This window comes from Triturus cristatus, chromosome 11 (genome assembly GCF_964204655.1).
Source record: "Triturus cristatus chromosome 11, aTriCri1.1, whole genome shotgun sequence".
NCBI lineage: Eukaryota > Metazoa > Chordata > Amphibia > Caudata > Salamandridae > Triturus > Triturus cristatus.
The window spans coordinates 423959794-423975631 of NC_140594.1; the positions used below are offsets into that span (position 1 = coordinate 423959794).

At 47.8% G+C, this 15838-nt stretch overlaps 1 protein-coding gene across 1 annotated transcript in view; it reads right to left on the bottom strand.

Annotated features, from left to right (window-relative positions):
• Positions 1–5062: 5062 nt before the first annotated feature.
• Positions 5063–15838, bottom strand: part of TGFA (transforming growth factor alpha) — a 58482-nt gene continuing 47706 nt past the window's right edge. The window contains exons 5-6 of the mRNA XM_085636230.1: positions 12470–12579; positions 5063–5757 (exon numbers count right to left, since the gene is read on the bottom strand). Coding sequence (XP_085492356.1) covers positions 5750–5757; positions 12470–12579 — 118 coding nt within the window. The 3' untranslated portion in view covers positions 5063–5749. The remainder of the gene's footprint in view (positions 5758–12469; positions 12580–15838) is intronic.

Below are 15838 nucleotides of genomic sequence, written 5' to 3' on the forward strand. Positions count from 1 at the left end.
TGGTCAGTGGCAAAGGTTTAATGTTATTTTAAATTGTTGTTATAGATCATTTAAGATCCATTGATGTTTGGAATACTTAGACACATGCAAAAAATACATTTGGATAGGACAAAACCTCTGCTTTTATGCAAAGGTCCTTTAATAAATATGAATGCTATCAATTATTGGCAATATATTTAGGAAACATTCATGTTCCTAAATAGGTGCACAACACAGGCTTTGCTCTGGTATAGAGTAAGACATGCTTTCTTACTTGGGAACACATTTCTTTAGGCTATGCCTCCATCATTATAGAGAATCAATATGTCATATAATAAATAAAAAGGCAAACTTGTCTTGGAACAGACCTGATGATCCCATATTCGCACTTAGGTTGTGGCTTGAGTCTGGTCAAGGTAAGGATTGGGTGAGGAAGGTGAAAGCTGAGTGAATTGGAAGGGCAGATTAAAAATAGTCAATCGCATACCTCATTTGTAGCGGTTAGACATTGCAGAATTTCAGAAATAGGGGTAAAGTGTTCCCATGCAAAATAGTCTGGAAAACACAAACTGGTCTAAAAAGATGGGATTGTGCAGGTATTCAAAGAAGTTAAAGAAACTTCATTCTTCCTAAAAATTTTAACTAATTTGTAAGTGACTCATTCAATTGTATACCAATATATCTAATTTCAGTACCAAAGATTTTGAGTGAATCATCAAAATCCTCCACATTTTCAAAAATGTATGATCACATTTGGGAAAACAATCTTATTGAAAACCAACAATATCTCAGGTATTCAGCTATCTGACCCAAGGATTTTCATACTCAGAGCTACCAATTAAGAAGTCTAGTGCCTCTTGCATTCCCCATAAATGAAGTTAATCACAGTTTCCTGTGGTGATTGTCTGTTGGCTTCCTTAACATACACATGACCAAAGGAAATGAGATATAGTAGTTGATGCTGTAATATACTGCTAATCTATAAATAAAGTTATGTTTCTGCGGCTGCAAGATTTGCCAAAGTATCTTAATGTTTATCTACATTGCATTTCACAACATTAAGCTAAAAATAAAAAAATAAAAAAAAGCACCTGGACATCTGAAACAATATTTTCGTTAGTACAACAAATAAAGAGGTTAACCTTTTTTGTCTTGGTCATGTAATACTAATGATATGACTAATATTTACTATTCTACAGAACACACACTACAAATTAAATTGCCTCTTGGCCATTTAACAGCAGGTCTTGTTATTATGATACACATCAATGGTACTCATTGTATTGATCTGAAAAGGATTTGGAATCCTGCAGAGATCTCAAACAAGGCACACAAACTATGCCCAACTATGGAGCAGGTATTTAAGCCACTGAGCTGTCATACTGGCACATAATTCAACATCCGTTTACTCCAATCATAGCAATGTGCTTCAGGTACTAGAACTTTACCGTCGTGATGGAATAATAAACATTCCCTCATTTGATCCCTTTGGGGTCACAGGGGAAGGTACTGGATGATAATGTATAACATTTCTATATATATACTCCTTTTCTTCTCAACAGTATCTTCGATTACTGGATCTCACTAATAACTTGACGTTCCTAAAGTACACATTTGGATCTTCATTGCAATGAAGTGATTTGATGCACAATAAACAAAGACAGGTGCATTATGTTAGTTGTAAATATCCATGAACAATGGTGGTAGACCTTCATGTTGCAGTCAGTATGCGCCCTCGACTCAATTTTGTTTCCCATAAAAAAAAAGTGGAAGTCCCCCAACATATGAGCTACAGGAGCAGAAGGTCCTTCAGATTACACATCAGTGTCCATGTTGTCTTCACATTCCACTTTACAGCATTCTCTGTGCACACATTTCTGGCCTGTGTACTGCTTTACACATTACAGCTCTAGCTTGCAGACAAGACTGCTCAGTCCATCGCATCCCACATGAAACTAGGACTAGGACTTTTCTTAGTGTAATTTTCAGTCTGCATATTTTCCAGCCCGGCCTACCATGTTCCACATAAAACACTGTGCATGCAGCTATTCCTACCCAAGCCAGTCTACCATATACCACCCTAAAAGAAAAGTTCACAAAGCCATTCCTACCAAGGTCAGTCTATCATACACCACCTGAAAGGATAGTTCATTCCAATATTGATACACCATGCACTGACATCAATTAGCAGCAGGTATGGATAGGAGTTGGTACCTCTGGTTTTCCCCTTCGCTGCCACTAGTCTCATGGGTCATTGGGCAGCGCAGGTATATAAAGTAGGAATGGCCCCTCGAGCTGTGCCCGCTTTATGCAGATTGCCGCTAAATCCATTCTCTTAGCCCCCTAAGATCAAATAAAATACTGGATATATCTGGGTGAAATTGTCAATCCTGTGAATTTATTAGTGAGAAAATGTCACTTTCACTACTCCATGAATTTTCGTTTATCAGCATCTCTACCCTGTATCTCTTACCTCATCTGAGCACTTACTCCAGCCATAATGTCGCCGATTACAAAATGTGAATGCATATATCCCATCATACAACATTCAGCATGTAGACTTTGCTGTGAAGGGTCTTCCTTTAAGTCTTCCAGCATTCTCTACACATCTCAAACACAATCCACCTTATAGCAACTCACTAGCATCCATGGTTGTCGGGTCTAAAAAAAATGCAGCTTTTCAATATCTGGCATGCAGACGCGGCTACACGCTCTACCACATTCCACTTTTCGTTATCCTGCATGTAGACACAGCTGGCCAGTTTGCCACCTTCCACTCTTCTAGATGCTACAAGCAGACATGGCTGCCCAGTCTGCCACAATCCACCTTTCATTATCCTGCATTAAGACACATCTCTCCAGTCTGCCTCTTTTTGATGTCCTAAATGCTGACACGGCTGCCCAGTCTGCCACATTCCACTTACCGGTGTCCGGCACAGAGACACGACTGACCAGTTGGCGATATCGTAAGACAGGATTATTTGGCATGCAGACACTGTGGCTAATTTGGTCACATCCCACCCTAAAATATCACACAGCTGCAGATGTTGATGCACCAGTCAGCATTAACCACGTCTGTCCGCTCCGTTCCTGAAACTCCTCAGGTTTACACTTCAGACACTCCGCTAGACTCCAGACTATAACAATAACACTTCCAGATGCTTTCCTGCTCTTTCTACATAGGATTACTGGTTATCGGATTATTGTGTAGACACAGAGACTAAAATCAGAGGGACTTGTCACTCTGTACAGGCAAGAAGCAGATTAGGGAAAACTACATGGATTTCTGGTGGTAGCAGCAGAAAAAAAAAATCAGGCAGAGTAGTGAGTTTTAACTTTCGGGGATCATTCCAGTTCTCCTAGCGAAGAAAGAGGTGAATTTTGGTCACATGCAAACCACTAAAGCCCACTCCATTTAACCTCGTCCTACGCAAAGCCAACAATCCAATGCAAGGTTATTCTGGAAATTCTCTGCTAATACCACTTCATGGAAGGGTTTTTCACTGTTTCAAGATCTTTAAGTCTCATATTTAAACCATGTTACTAGGTCCAATCAGAGTCATGCCTCGGAGACCGATATCCATCCATCATAGCAACTTTCCACTAGTGACTGTGTTTCACAAGGCTTTAGTGCACCCGAGTAGATCACATGTTTACTCGTCCTCACTCTATACCTTTCTTAAAGGCCCATGGCTCCTTCTTGAATCCAGATGCCTCAGTCTGACAATCACCAGCACATGAGCACTTTCTTGACACTTTTCTCCAACTGTCAATGCTTGAGGCATTAATAAGAAGCCTGCGTGATGATCCACCATCATGTCTGCCTGTCCGTGGATCAAAATGGATGCGAAATACTGAAAAACCAAGCATCAGTGCCCTTACGCTCACTACCGTTGAGCTGGCAAGCGCGATGAAGCAGTCAAATCTCCACATCCACTAGTGACACTGCAATCACTACCTGCCACATGGCGGTTGAGTCCTTTAAAGCTACTCTACAAATGTACAAAGTTCTATAGAATTAAACTTTTATCTTAAAGTACAGCAAATACTTTTACTTTGCATTTTCACAAATTTGTCACTGTGAACTCCCAAATGGAACACCACGTCTTTCAAGATAGAACAGGGTTTTGAGATCCATTTCACATTAAATAAGGAACAGCACAGACCAGATTGGGGTGGGTGCAGACAAAGGCCACTGTTGAAGCTGCCTAGTGACTTGCATCTTTGGGCCTCTATCATTCAGCCAAAATATTCAATAAGCCGCCCACAGCCAGACTCTATACAGACATTAATGATTTGTTATATCACTACAACGTGGTCTGTGCCATTATTGCGATGAGAATATGGTTTAGAATTTTAGGCCTTGATGTTGGGTGGCATCTATTGAGTAGGCTGGTCACAAACCTATGCAAGAGGCACCAAGTAGGCACTATTTCTGATCTCAAAAAGAGTAAACTGATCAGTAGGGCTGTTTCCCAAAAGCTACAGTATTGAAGCAGCTCGAGCATGGGCAGAGAACACAGGTTTTGCTCTTGCCGGACTTGGTTGGCAGCCTACACCGTGGTTTCCTTTCACATCGCCAACTTGAGCACCATGGTGGCTTGACCACACAAGTCACTGGCACAAGGACAGTTGTATGGCAGTGTCTGAGGTGCATTTTTGGATGAGAGATGTGAAGGAAAGGGTAATGTGAGAGTGTACACTGAGTGAACAGTAGCCCACTTTGGTGAAATGTCATGCCTAACCAATTTTCAACTGGCGTAACCCGCACTTCTCTTTAGTTACTCTGAAACGTTGGACAGTGAAGGAAGTCACCTTTCTCAGAAATTTCCATCTGTAATCGTTTCTTTCTTGAACACCGGCATACATTTTCAGACTCACCACAACCTAGAGATTTCAGAGTTCCCACAAGACCCACCCTCGATACGTGAAGTGTGCAGATTTGTAGTAACACGTGGTCTCCGCAACAGCCCTTTGGTGACTGGCATTTAGGGCGAGACCTGGAACGTTGCCCTGAAACACCTGCATGCATGGCCACAGTATTACCCTTTAGCAACCCCTCCAAGAGATGACACGTCCACCATTAACACTTAAATAAATCAATATTATTAAAATATATTCACAATGAAACCTAATGTTCTCACTGAACGTCATGTTTTCAGCTCCGTTTGAGTGTTCATCGCTGTAAAATGCCCCAAAAGCAGTCTGGAAGAGGCCGGGGTGAGGGCATATATTCATGCCTTATAAAATTAATAATAAATAAATGAGACACTTATGTAACAAATCCCAGAAGCAGTCAACATAGTCTTACGGGAGCAGTCCGTACTATCCCAGTCTGCTGCTGGTCATGGTAATATGTGGATTTGTTGGCCTGAGTACTTTCTACTCCAGCCACATCCAGTGATAAGATGAAAAGCCGTTCTGCGGAAAGCCTCCTATCCAACACCGGCACGAATGCGGGCCTGCCGCATCATACATCATGAAAAGTCTTATGAACTGGCAGCAGGTGTTGGCTCAACACAGAATTCACTTCCTCCGCTCTTTTACAGGCAAAGTGTTCTGAGGCCAAGATAGACTCAAACGACAAGTTCCGAGTATGTGCACAGGCACACTGAAGTGTCCACGCGCGTACACTGGCAGCCTAGCCTGGCAGCATTCCTCCATGGGAGTGTGTTGCAGTGATTCTGTGAATGGCTGGAGGGCTACTGCTCTGGAAGAGCCGGTCCTTTGTTCAGGCTTCAGAGATACATGGATATGGGTCCATTCTCCTTCAGACCACTGTGGAGAAAGAAGAAAAAATATATTAGGGTCAACCTTTCACCAGTTTAGGCTTGCACTCTATTGCTTAGAGGGCTTGTCTGAAGGTCACGCAGTGACCTTCAAATTAACAGAAACCGATAGTCTAGGCTTGTGATTCTTAACTTGTGGTTGGAGGACCCTGGCGGGTCTGTGACGCCTACTCGGGGGGTCACAACTGTTTAGAAAACTAAATAATATTAACAGGTTAATAAAAAGAGTATGTAAATAGGCAAAATGTGAACTTGAAAATTGTAATACATTCTGTGAATGTGAAGGAAATTGACATTGGAGGCTAAAAATTAAGTTGGTATCCTTTGGTTTATTTCATGGGAGCAGTGGAAGTGAATCAAAAAGAATATAGAATGGACAATAGAGGCCGCAACTGAATTTGGAAAAGCTCCAACCTTACCATTAAAATGAAAATTTGTATTTATTTTTTTATAGTGGTGAATTAAATAAAAATATTCCCTAATTTGTGAATCTGTTTGATAAATGCTCGTTTCTGTACTTTTGAGTATTTTTTTATGGTTCAAATCATTGAAACTGCTTAGGCTAGGATCCCGGACTTCCACTAATGATTCAGGGGTGGGAGGTGCCTAGATTCAAGTAATGTTTAAGTGGTGGGGGGGGTTGGGAGGGTCTACAGCAGTCAAACAGTTAAGAACCACAGTTCTAAACCAGTGATACTTAACTTGTGGTCTGTGGACCCCTGGGAGTCAGTAACTCCCTACTCAGGTGGTTCGCGACCATTTGGAAAATTAAATAATATTAGCAAATTAGGGAACTATACATACAAAAAAAGCAAAATTGAAAAGTTTAAAATGCTCTGGTAGTAAGAAGAAGTTTAAAATTGGAGGCTAAAAACGAAGCAGGTATAATCTTTTTTGCCTCGTTCGCCGGCTGCCGCCGCTGCGAGCACTTTTTCCCCTTGTTTTGGTTGTTTTGTCAGGTATTTGTGCTTGTCTCACTGATCTGTTGTTTTCTCTGCTTTTCCCCGTTTTTGTCGCTATTTTGTGCCTGTTCAGTATTGTATCGTGTGTACCCTCCTTCCTGGTTGTCCGCCTACCGCTCCGCCCCCCGCCCTCCCTTCCCGCCACCGCCGCTTGTCCCCGCCCCTTTTTCTTCTGTAACCCTCCCCGCTCCCGCCTCCCAGCTGCCCCGCCCACCCGCGCACTTGGCCTTAAATGGCGACCGTGCGACGCAGGTGAGTGTGACCCACTTGTGGGACACCCCCGCGCCGCACGGCCACCAGCTGCTGCGTGTGCCCCTTGCCTCGCTGCTGCCTCGTTTTTGCCTCGTTCGCCGGCTGCCGCCGCTGCGAGCACTTTTTCCCCTTGTTTTGGTTGTTTTGTCAGGTATTTGTGCTTGTCTCACTGATCTGTTGTTTTCTCTGCTTTTCCCCGTTTTTGTCGCTATTTTGTGCCTGTTCAGTATTGTATCGTGTGTACCCTCCTTCCTGGTTGTCCGCCTACCGCTCCGCCCCCCGCCCTCCCTTCCCGCCACCGCCGCTTGTCCCCGCCCCTTTTTCTTCTGTAACCCTCCCCGCTCCCGCCTCCCAGCTGCCCCGCCCACCCGCGCACTTGGCCTTAAATGGCGACCGTGCGACGCAGGTGAGTGTGACCCACTTGTGGGACACCCCCGCGCCGCACGGCCACCAGCTGCTGCGTGTGCCCCTTGCCTCGCTGCTGCCTCGTTTTTGCCTCGTTCGCCGGCTGCCGCTGCTGCGAGCACTTTTTCCCCTTGTTTTGGTTGTTTTGTCAGGTATTTGTGCTTGTCTCACTGATCTGTTGTTTTCTCTGCTTTTCCCCGTTTTTGTCGCTATTTTGTGCCTGTTCAGTATTGTATCGTGTGTACCCTCCTTCCTGGTTGTCCGCCTACCGCTCCGCCCCCCGCCCTCCCTTCCCGCCACCGCCGCTTGTCCCCGCCCCTTTTTCTTCTGTAACCCTCCCCGCTCCCGCCTCCCAGCTGCCCCGCCCACCCGCGCACTTGGCCTTAAATGGCGACCGTGCGACGCAGGTGAGTGTGACCCACTTGTGGGACACCCCCGCGCCGCACGGCCACCAGCTGCTGCGTGTGCCCCTTGCCTCGCTGCTGCCTCGTTTTTGCCTCGTTCGCCGGCTGCCGCCGCTGCGAGCACTTTTTCCCCTTGTTTTGGTTGTTTTGTCAGGTATTTGTGCTTGTCTCACTGATCTGTTGTTTTCTCTGCTTTTCCCCGTTTTTGTCGCTATTTTGTGCCTGTTCAGTATTGTATCGTGTGTACCCTCCTTCCTGGTTGTCCGCCTACCGCTCCGCCCCCCGCCCTCCCTTCCCGCCACCGCCGCTTGTCCCCGCCCCTTTTTCTTCTGTAACCCTCCCCGCTCCCGCCTCCCAGCTGCCCCGCCCACCCGCGCACTTCGCCTTAAATGGCGACCGTGCGAACGCGCAGCGGTCACGCGCAGCGGGCGCGCCGATTGTGCGCCGAAGGCGCGCCAAAGGTAAGCCCGTCTGCGCCCGTCCGCGCCTGGACCGCGCCCAGTGCCAGGACCCCTGGCCCCCGTAGAGCCCGACCGACCCGCCTGACGTACTCAGCCGCCACCCTCACCGCTCTCAACACCGGCCGACACCCAGAATGCCACCAAGCCACTCCAAGACGCACCCACGGACCATTCAGCTGCCACGCCTGCAAGTTCTCCTGCAGCCGGACCAGCCCCGCACCAGCACCCGCCAAGTCGAACTCCAGCAGCACCCACCTCAAGTGCATCCTCCTCAACACCCGCTCCGTCCACAGACACGCCATCGAACTCTGGAACCTCCTCGACACCACAGCCCCAGACGTTGCCTTCCTCACGGAGACCTGGATGAACGCCTCTTCAGCTCCCGACATCGCCATCGCTATCCCAGAGGGCTACAAGGTCGTCCGGAGGGACCGAAACGCCAACCAGATGGGAGGAGGCATCGCCATCATCCACAGGAACACCATCCGCCTCACGACCAGCACCGACAACACCCTGACCAGCGCCGAACACCTGCATTTCCAGATCCACACCAACCCGAACACCACCCTCAGAGGCACCCTGATCTACCGACCCCCTGGACCACGCACGCAATTCAGCGACGACATCGCCGACTTCGTCAGCCCGCACGCCCTCCCCTCCGCTGACTACATCCTCCTGGGAGACCTCAACTTCCATCTGGAGAACAACAACGACCACAACACCAGCACCCTGCTCGACAACCTCGCCAACCTGGGACTCAAGCAACTGGTGTCCACCCCCACCCACCTCGCCGGACACACACTCGACGCCGTCTTCTCATCCAGCACAGACATCGACTTCAGCCACGCCACAGAGCTTCAATGGACGGACCACAGCTGCGTCCACTTCACCTTCAAGAGAACAACGACCCACCAACACCAGCAACACACCGCCCACAGAAGCTGGAACAAGATCACAGCAGACCAGCTCGCCACCTCCCTGAGCCAACACCCTCCTGCCAGCTCAGCGAACCCCAGCCAGGCCGCCGATAACATCACGAAGTGGATCAGCAACTGCGCGGACGAACTCGCCCCGCTGAGGACCCCGCCTAGCAGACCCGGCAGCAAGAAGGCCCCATGGTTCACCGACGAACTCAAGAGCTCCAAGAAGAACTGCCGAGCCCTCGAGAAAGTCTGGAAAAGGGATCCGACACCGGACAACAGGACCTCCTACAAACTTGCCACCCGGAAACACCACCAGCTGATCCGCGCCGCCAAGAGAACAGCATTCAAGGACCGGTTGGACAACAACGCACACAACAGCAAGGAACTCTTCAACATCGTGAAAGAGCTTTCCAACCCCAACGCGGGAAACAACGACATCACCCCTTCGCAAGACCTCTGCAACTCCCTGGCTTCATACTTCCACAACAAGATCGCGGACATACACAGCAGTTTCAACAACCAACCAACGCACACCACGACCGACCAGCCAGCCCCCCCCACCACCACCCTCCACGCCTGGACCCCGATCAGCACAGAAGACACCATCCGCACGATGAACTCCATCCACTCCGGATCACCAACCGACCCCTGCCCCCACCACATCTTCAACAAGGCCGACGCTGTCATCGCACCCCACCTGCGAGACATCATCAACACATCCTTCGACACCGCCATCTTCCCCGAGAGCTGGAAACACGCCGAACTCAGCGCTCTACTCAAGAAACCAACAGCGGACCCCACCGACCTCAAGAACTACCGCCCCATCTCGCTTCTCCCGTTTCCAGCCAAAGTCATCGAGAAGACCGTCAACAAGCAGATGGCCGCCTTCCTCGAGACGAACGGATCCCTCGACCCCTCACAGTCCGGCTTCCGAGCCAAACACAGCACCGAGACCGCCCTCATCGCCGCCACCGATGACATCCGAGCCCTGATGGACAATGGAGAAACAGCGGCCCTCATCCTCCTAGACCTCTCCGCGGCATTCGACACGGTCTGCCACCGCACCCTAATACGGCGCCTCAGCAACATCGGAATCCAGGACAAGGCGCTGGAATGGATCATCTCCTTCCTCGACGGAAGAACACAGCGAGTCCGCCTACCACCTTACAAGTCAGAGGCCTCCGAAGTCATCTGCGGCGTCCCCCAAGGATCATCCCTGAGCCCCACCCTCTTCAACGTCTACATGAGCCCCCTCGCGGCCATCGTACGCAAACACCACCTCAGCATCATCTCCTACGCCGACGACACCCAGCTGATCCTCTCCCTGACCAACAACCCCGCCGCCGCCAGAGCCAACCTACACGAAGGGATGAAAGAGGTAGCCGAATGGATGACGACCAGCCGCCTGAAACTGAACTCGGACAAGACGGAGGTCCTCATCCTGGGCTCCTCTCCCTCCGCCTGGGACGACTCCTGGTGGCCTCCCGCCCTGGGCACCGCACCCAAACCGACAGACCATGCACGTAACCTGGGCTTCATCCTGGACTCCTCCCTCTCCATGACCAGGCAAGTCAACAGCGTCTCCTCGGCGTGCTTCAACATCCTACGCATGCTACGGAAGATCTTCTGGTGGATCCCCACAGAGACCAGGAAGACCGTCACCCAGGCCCTCGTCACCAGCCGACTGGACTACGGCAACGCCCTCTACGCCGGGACCACCGCCAAGCTCCAGAAGAGACTCCAGCGGATCCAAAACGCCTCAGCCAGACTCATCCTCGACATCCCACGATCCAGCCACATCTCCGGACATCTGAGAGACCTTCACTGGCTCCCCATCAACAAGAGAATCACCTTCCGCCTCCTCACCCACGCACACAAAGCCCTACACGACCAAGGCCCGAGCTACCTCAACAACCGAGTCAACTTCTACGCTCCCAAACGCCACCTCCGATCAGCCAACCACGCCCTCGCCGCCGTCCCCCGCATCCGCAGAGCAACTACAGGAGGAAGGTCCTTCTCCTACCTGGCCGCCAAGACCTGGAACTCCCTCCCGTCCGACCTGCGCCTGACCCAAGACCACCTCTCCTTCAGGAAGAAGCTGAAGACCTGGCTGTTCGAGCAGTAGCGGCACCCCCCCCCCCCCAGCGCCTTGAGACCCTACGGGTATGTAGCGCGCTTTACAAGTGTCACTGATTGATTGATTGAGAATGGACGATGGATGGCCCTCACTTGAGGCACTGGTAAACGTTGACAAAAAGAGAACATGTAGTTGGAGGAAAAAAGACAAAATGATATGCTGAAGTCCAGGATATCACTTCGTCTTTTAGAAATAAAACTACATTTTGAAATGCTGCAACCTTCCAATTAAAATTAAATGGACAAAAATGTCGATTTTTGCATATGTTTTGGTTTGTGAATGAAATGAAGTATTTAATAATTGCTTAATTTGTTGTACACGTGTTTATGTATTTTCTTTGGTCTTATCTGAGGTTCAAATCATATAAATTGCTTAAGAAAGGGTGGCAGGCTTCCAGTAGTGATTCAGTGGGGGGTTCTTGAAAATTAAAAGTAAAGAACCACTGGCCTAGACCAGCTTCAAAAGGTGGGATGCGCATAGCACCAATTTAAATATTGGATTCCAAAACACATACTACAAAAGTAATTTTTTTTTTACATAATCCATAATCTGTTGATAAACTGAAAAATTCTGACAAAATAGCTGTGGTATGCTTGTCCTGATCAAAAACCACTAACGGCTGTTAAAGCGCAAGATATTTTAACAGAATTATTTATGTCTTTTCCTTTTTCCACACCTTTTTGTGCACTTATTAGATGGACTGAAATCTAAGCATTATACGAAATCGCAGTGCAACTTTGGAGGGGAAAACGCTGTGTAATTATAACAAAAATAGATTAAAATCGATAAAACTCACAAATAAGCTTTATAATAAATAAATTACACATGCTATCAATAATGTGTTTACTACACTGTTTACCAACTGAATGCTGCTTAGGTTTTTTTAAACCTACCACTTCCATTGAAAGGTTGAGAACCGTACGATGCTGAGGAGGACACCGTGACTGCCTCTGCCCCAGTCTATGCCTTCCAGAGTCACTGGCCGATTGGAAATTCTGATTTCCCTATAAGGCAGTTTTCGTACGCTATCCATCACCCCGAACCCCCTCAACACTGCTGCAAAAGCCAGCAAGGGCCCCATAATCAAAGGGAGTGTTCTTGTTGCAGGATTAGCTGATAAAACTTTTAGCAAGTGATTAGTTGCCTAGGACACCTACCTGTTTCCGATTGGCAGCAGGAAGTCCCACCCTTCAAGAGCCCTGTCGGTTTTTCCTGCCGGCAGAGAAGGGCACGGCACCAGTTGCAATTTTTTCTAAGACTGCAGCAGCTGAAAACAAAAAAAAACAACAAAGGCTTGTTGACAAGTGTTTAGCTGGGAAATCTGCCCATAAAATATTCTCTCGTCCACTAAATCCTGAGTGGAACTAGTCAAACTTCACTTCACTGTCCTGCTAATGTCTTCCTCTACATTTCAATTTTAAGTAAATAAAATGTTTAGGTCTCGCCTAGGCAGCGCTTGCGCTGTCTCTTCAAGACATGCTGTATTCGGGATATGGGCATTAAGCAACACCCATCTTTCTAATTGACTTCTTTTACAGTCCTTTGTAAATGGCTGCTCTTCATTGGTTAATATGGTCACTAGTCCCTCCTTTTTTTCTTTTGTAAAATACCATAAGGACTGCCCCTCTTACATCTGGTGTTACTAGTCATGTTATTTATTACCGTCTGAGCACTCTTTTGCATTTATCCTTTTTAAGGCTCAGGAACTCATTTGTGCCCACACTTGCTTCCTCTCCTCGTTATTCTCCTTATAATTATGAACAGCTGCTCTTTCTATTTGCTAACACTCGCATGTGTCACTTTCTCTTTATATATAGTGGCAGTGCCATTTTTTTTAATTTGACAATTTTAAAACACAAAGTCTTTATTTTTCAAAGCGCAACATGTTGTGCTTTCACTTAATAGCGGCCGAGCGCCTTTCTTTATGCGCGGCTTGCCATATCCACTTTTCAAAACATTAAGTCTTTATTTAAGGCGCCGCTTTCATTTTTAGCTTGCCCTTATTTTTTCATAATCTGTGGCTCTTGCAGAGCTGAGCACCGCCCTTTAACACACACGCCTTTACTTCTGCATCACGCAGTGCAACTCCTCCCTTGTTAATTGCTTCCCGTTCCGAGCAGCTGCTCTTCCCTCCCTTTCCTGGGCTGCAGCTGCCTCCTCCTCTGTACGCTCTCCCCCGCCCCACTGGCGCTTTAGATACGAGCAGGAAGCTGGTAATTTGTTTTTATCAACTCCATCCCCGTTGGTTAAGATCAGCGCGGCGCACGCCTCATTATGTGGTAAGGGATTACTTATGCTCTACTTTTTGTGTAATAACGTTATATTACTTGTTGACACCTTTTGTGCTGCCTAAAGGAAAAGTTATTTATATAATTTTTAGGTCTTGCCTACGCAGCGCACATGCGCTGCATAGGAGGACCTTTAGCCGTTGTTCAGCTCTTTTTCGAAGCACATACTCGTGCTTGTGGAGGTATACACCTTGCGGGAGCGTGCAGCGGCGCGCCACAAGCACGAGTATGTGCTTCGAAAAAGAGCAGACTGTGCGCGAACGCATACACGCACACACCACTCCTGGGCCAGCAAACACATGATTGCAGTGCCAGCAGTGTGTTTTTATATAAAAACCCGCAAATTGGCGTCTTTTTTTTTACATTTGTTTCGCCTCAATTACGCTTTCCTCCATTTGCTTGTAATATCCTTACATCCAGAGTGAACACAAATTGTAACCAACCTCGGCTATCTAAATCTTAAGCCGAGCTCGTTGCTGTGCATGGATCTCATTATGCATATGCTGATATTTCTATACGTCCACAAATGCATACACAGCCACGTATGCGGGTGTATTTGTATTGCAAATTGTTTGGACGCAGCATATGTTCAGTGAAATCCAGCTCGTGCCATTGTGGTTCAGGGGTTAAAACACTACACAGGTACAAATCCTGTGGCAATTACAAATGTTCCTGAAACGCGAGGCAGAAACAGGAAGACATGAAATAGCTCCCTGAAGCAGGCATCTGTCTTAAATGATATCATTTGTCAACGTTCCAGCATCTTGTGCTTGCAAACACAACAAGCGTGTGCTTTAAAATATCAGCATTACTTATTCACTCGTGCACAGCTCTCTCTTGCATTTTTTTTTATTGGCCATTCAGTCTGTGGTTTGCGCACTCTGTCAAAAAAAAATTTCCATTTACTCTCGCTCCCCTTATCGCTCTCTCTCTCACTCTCTTTCACTCCCCTTCATTCACTCTCTCTCCCCCTTTATTCTTTCTCCTCTTGCTCTCTCTTTTATCTCACTCATTCTCCCACTTGACAGGACCAACAGTGGGCGCTTCTCACACTGAGAGGAACAACAAAGGGCGCTTCTCACATACAGGTACAACAGAAGGCGCTTCTCACACAGACAGGAACAGGGGGCACATCACACACAGACAGGAACAGAGGAGGCTTCTCACACAGACAGGAACAACAGGGGGCGCATCTCACAGACAGGAACAGAGGGCGCTTCTCACGCAGACAGGAACAACAGAGGGCACTTCTTACACAGACAGGTAGAACAGAGGGAGCTTCTCACACAGACAGGAACAAAACAACAGAGGGCGCATCTCACCCAGACAGGAACAGGGGGCGCATCTCAAACAGACAGGAACCGAGGATGCTTCTCACACAGACCGGAACAACAGGGGGCACATCTCACAGTCAGGAACAAATGAGGGCGCTTCTCACGCAGACGGGAACAACAGAGCTTCTCACGCAGACAGGAACAACAGAGCTTCTCACGCAGACAGGAACAACAGAGCTTCTCACGCAGACAGGAACAACAGAGGGTGCTTCTCACGCAGACAGGAACAACAGAGGGCGCTTCTCACGCAGACAGGAACAACAGAGGGTGCTTCTCACATACAAGTACAACAGAGGGCACTTCTCACACAGACAGGAACAGGGGGCACATCACACACAGACAGGAACAGAGGATGCTTCTCACACAGACAGGAACAAAAGGGGGCGCATCTCACAGACACCAACAATAGAGGGCGCTTCTCACACAGACAGACAGAAACAACAGAGAGAGCATCTCACACAGACAGGAACAGGGGGCCCATTTCACACAGACAGGAACAGGGGGCCCATTTCACACAGACAGGAACAGGGGGCGCATCTCACACAGACAGGCAATAGGTGCATTGTTTTAGCTAAGCCCCCTCTATCAAAAGCCTGGGTTATCGATTTGCGTCCTTTCGTTGAATTTCTCTCTGTGTCGCCCCATTCACCCACTCTGTGAGCTATTCCAGGTGCGTGATCCGTCACTAGGCGCTGACATGCAGAGCTGCATTTTACATGGCAGTATTTAAGAATATTTGGGTTTCCCAAATATGTGCGTCTGTGTTTGGGTTCTTAATTTGCTACGTATGATGTCCCTGAAATTTTTATTTTTGGCATGGTTTTAGCTTTGCCCACTCTCTTTTTCTATTACTCTTTCTCTCTCTCCCCTCTCTAATTCTCTCTCTCCTTCATTCTCCATCCCT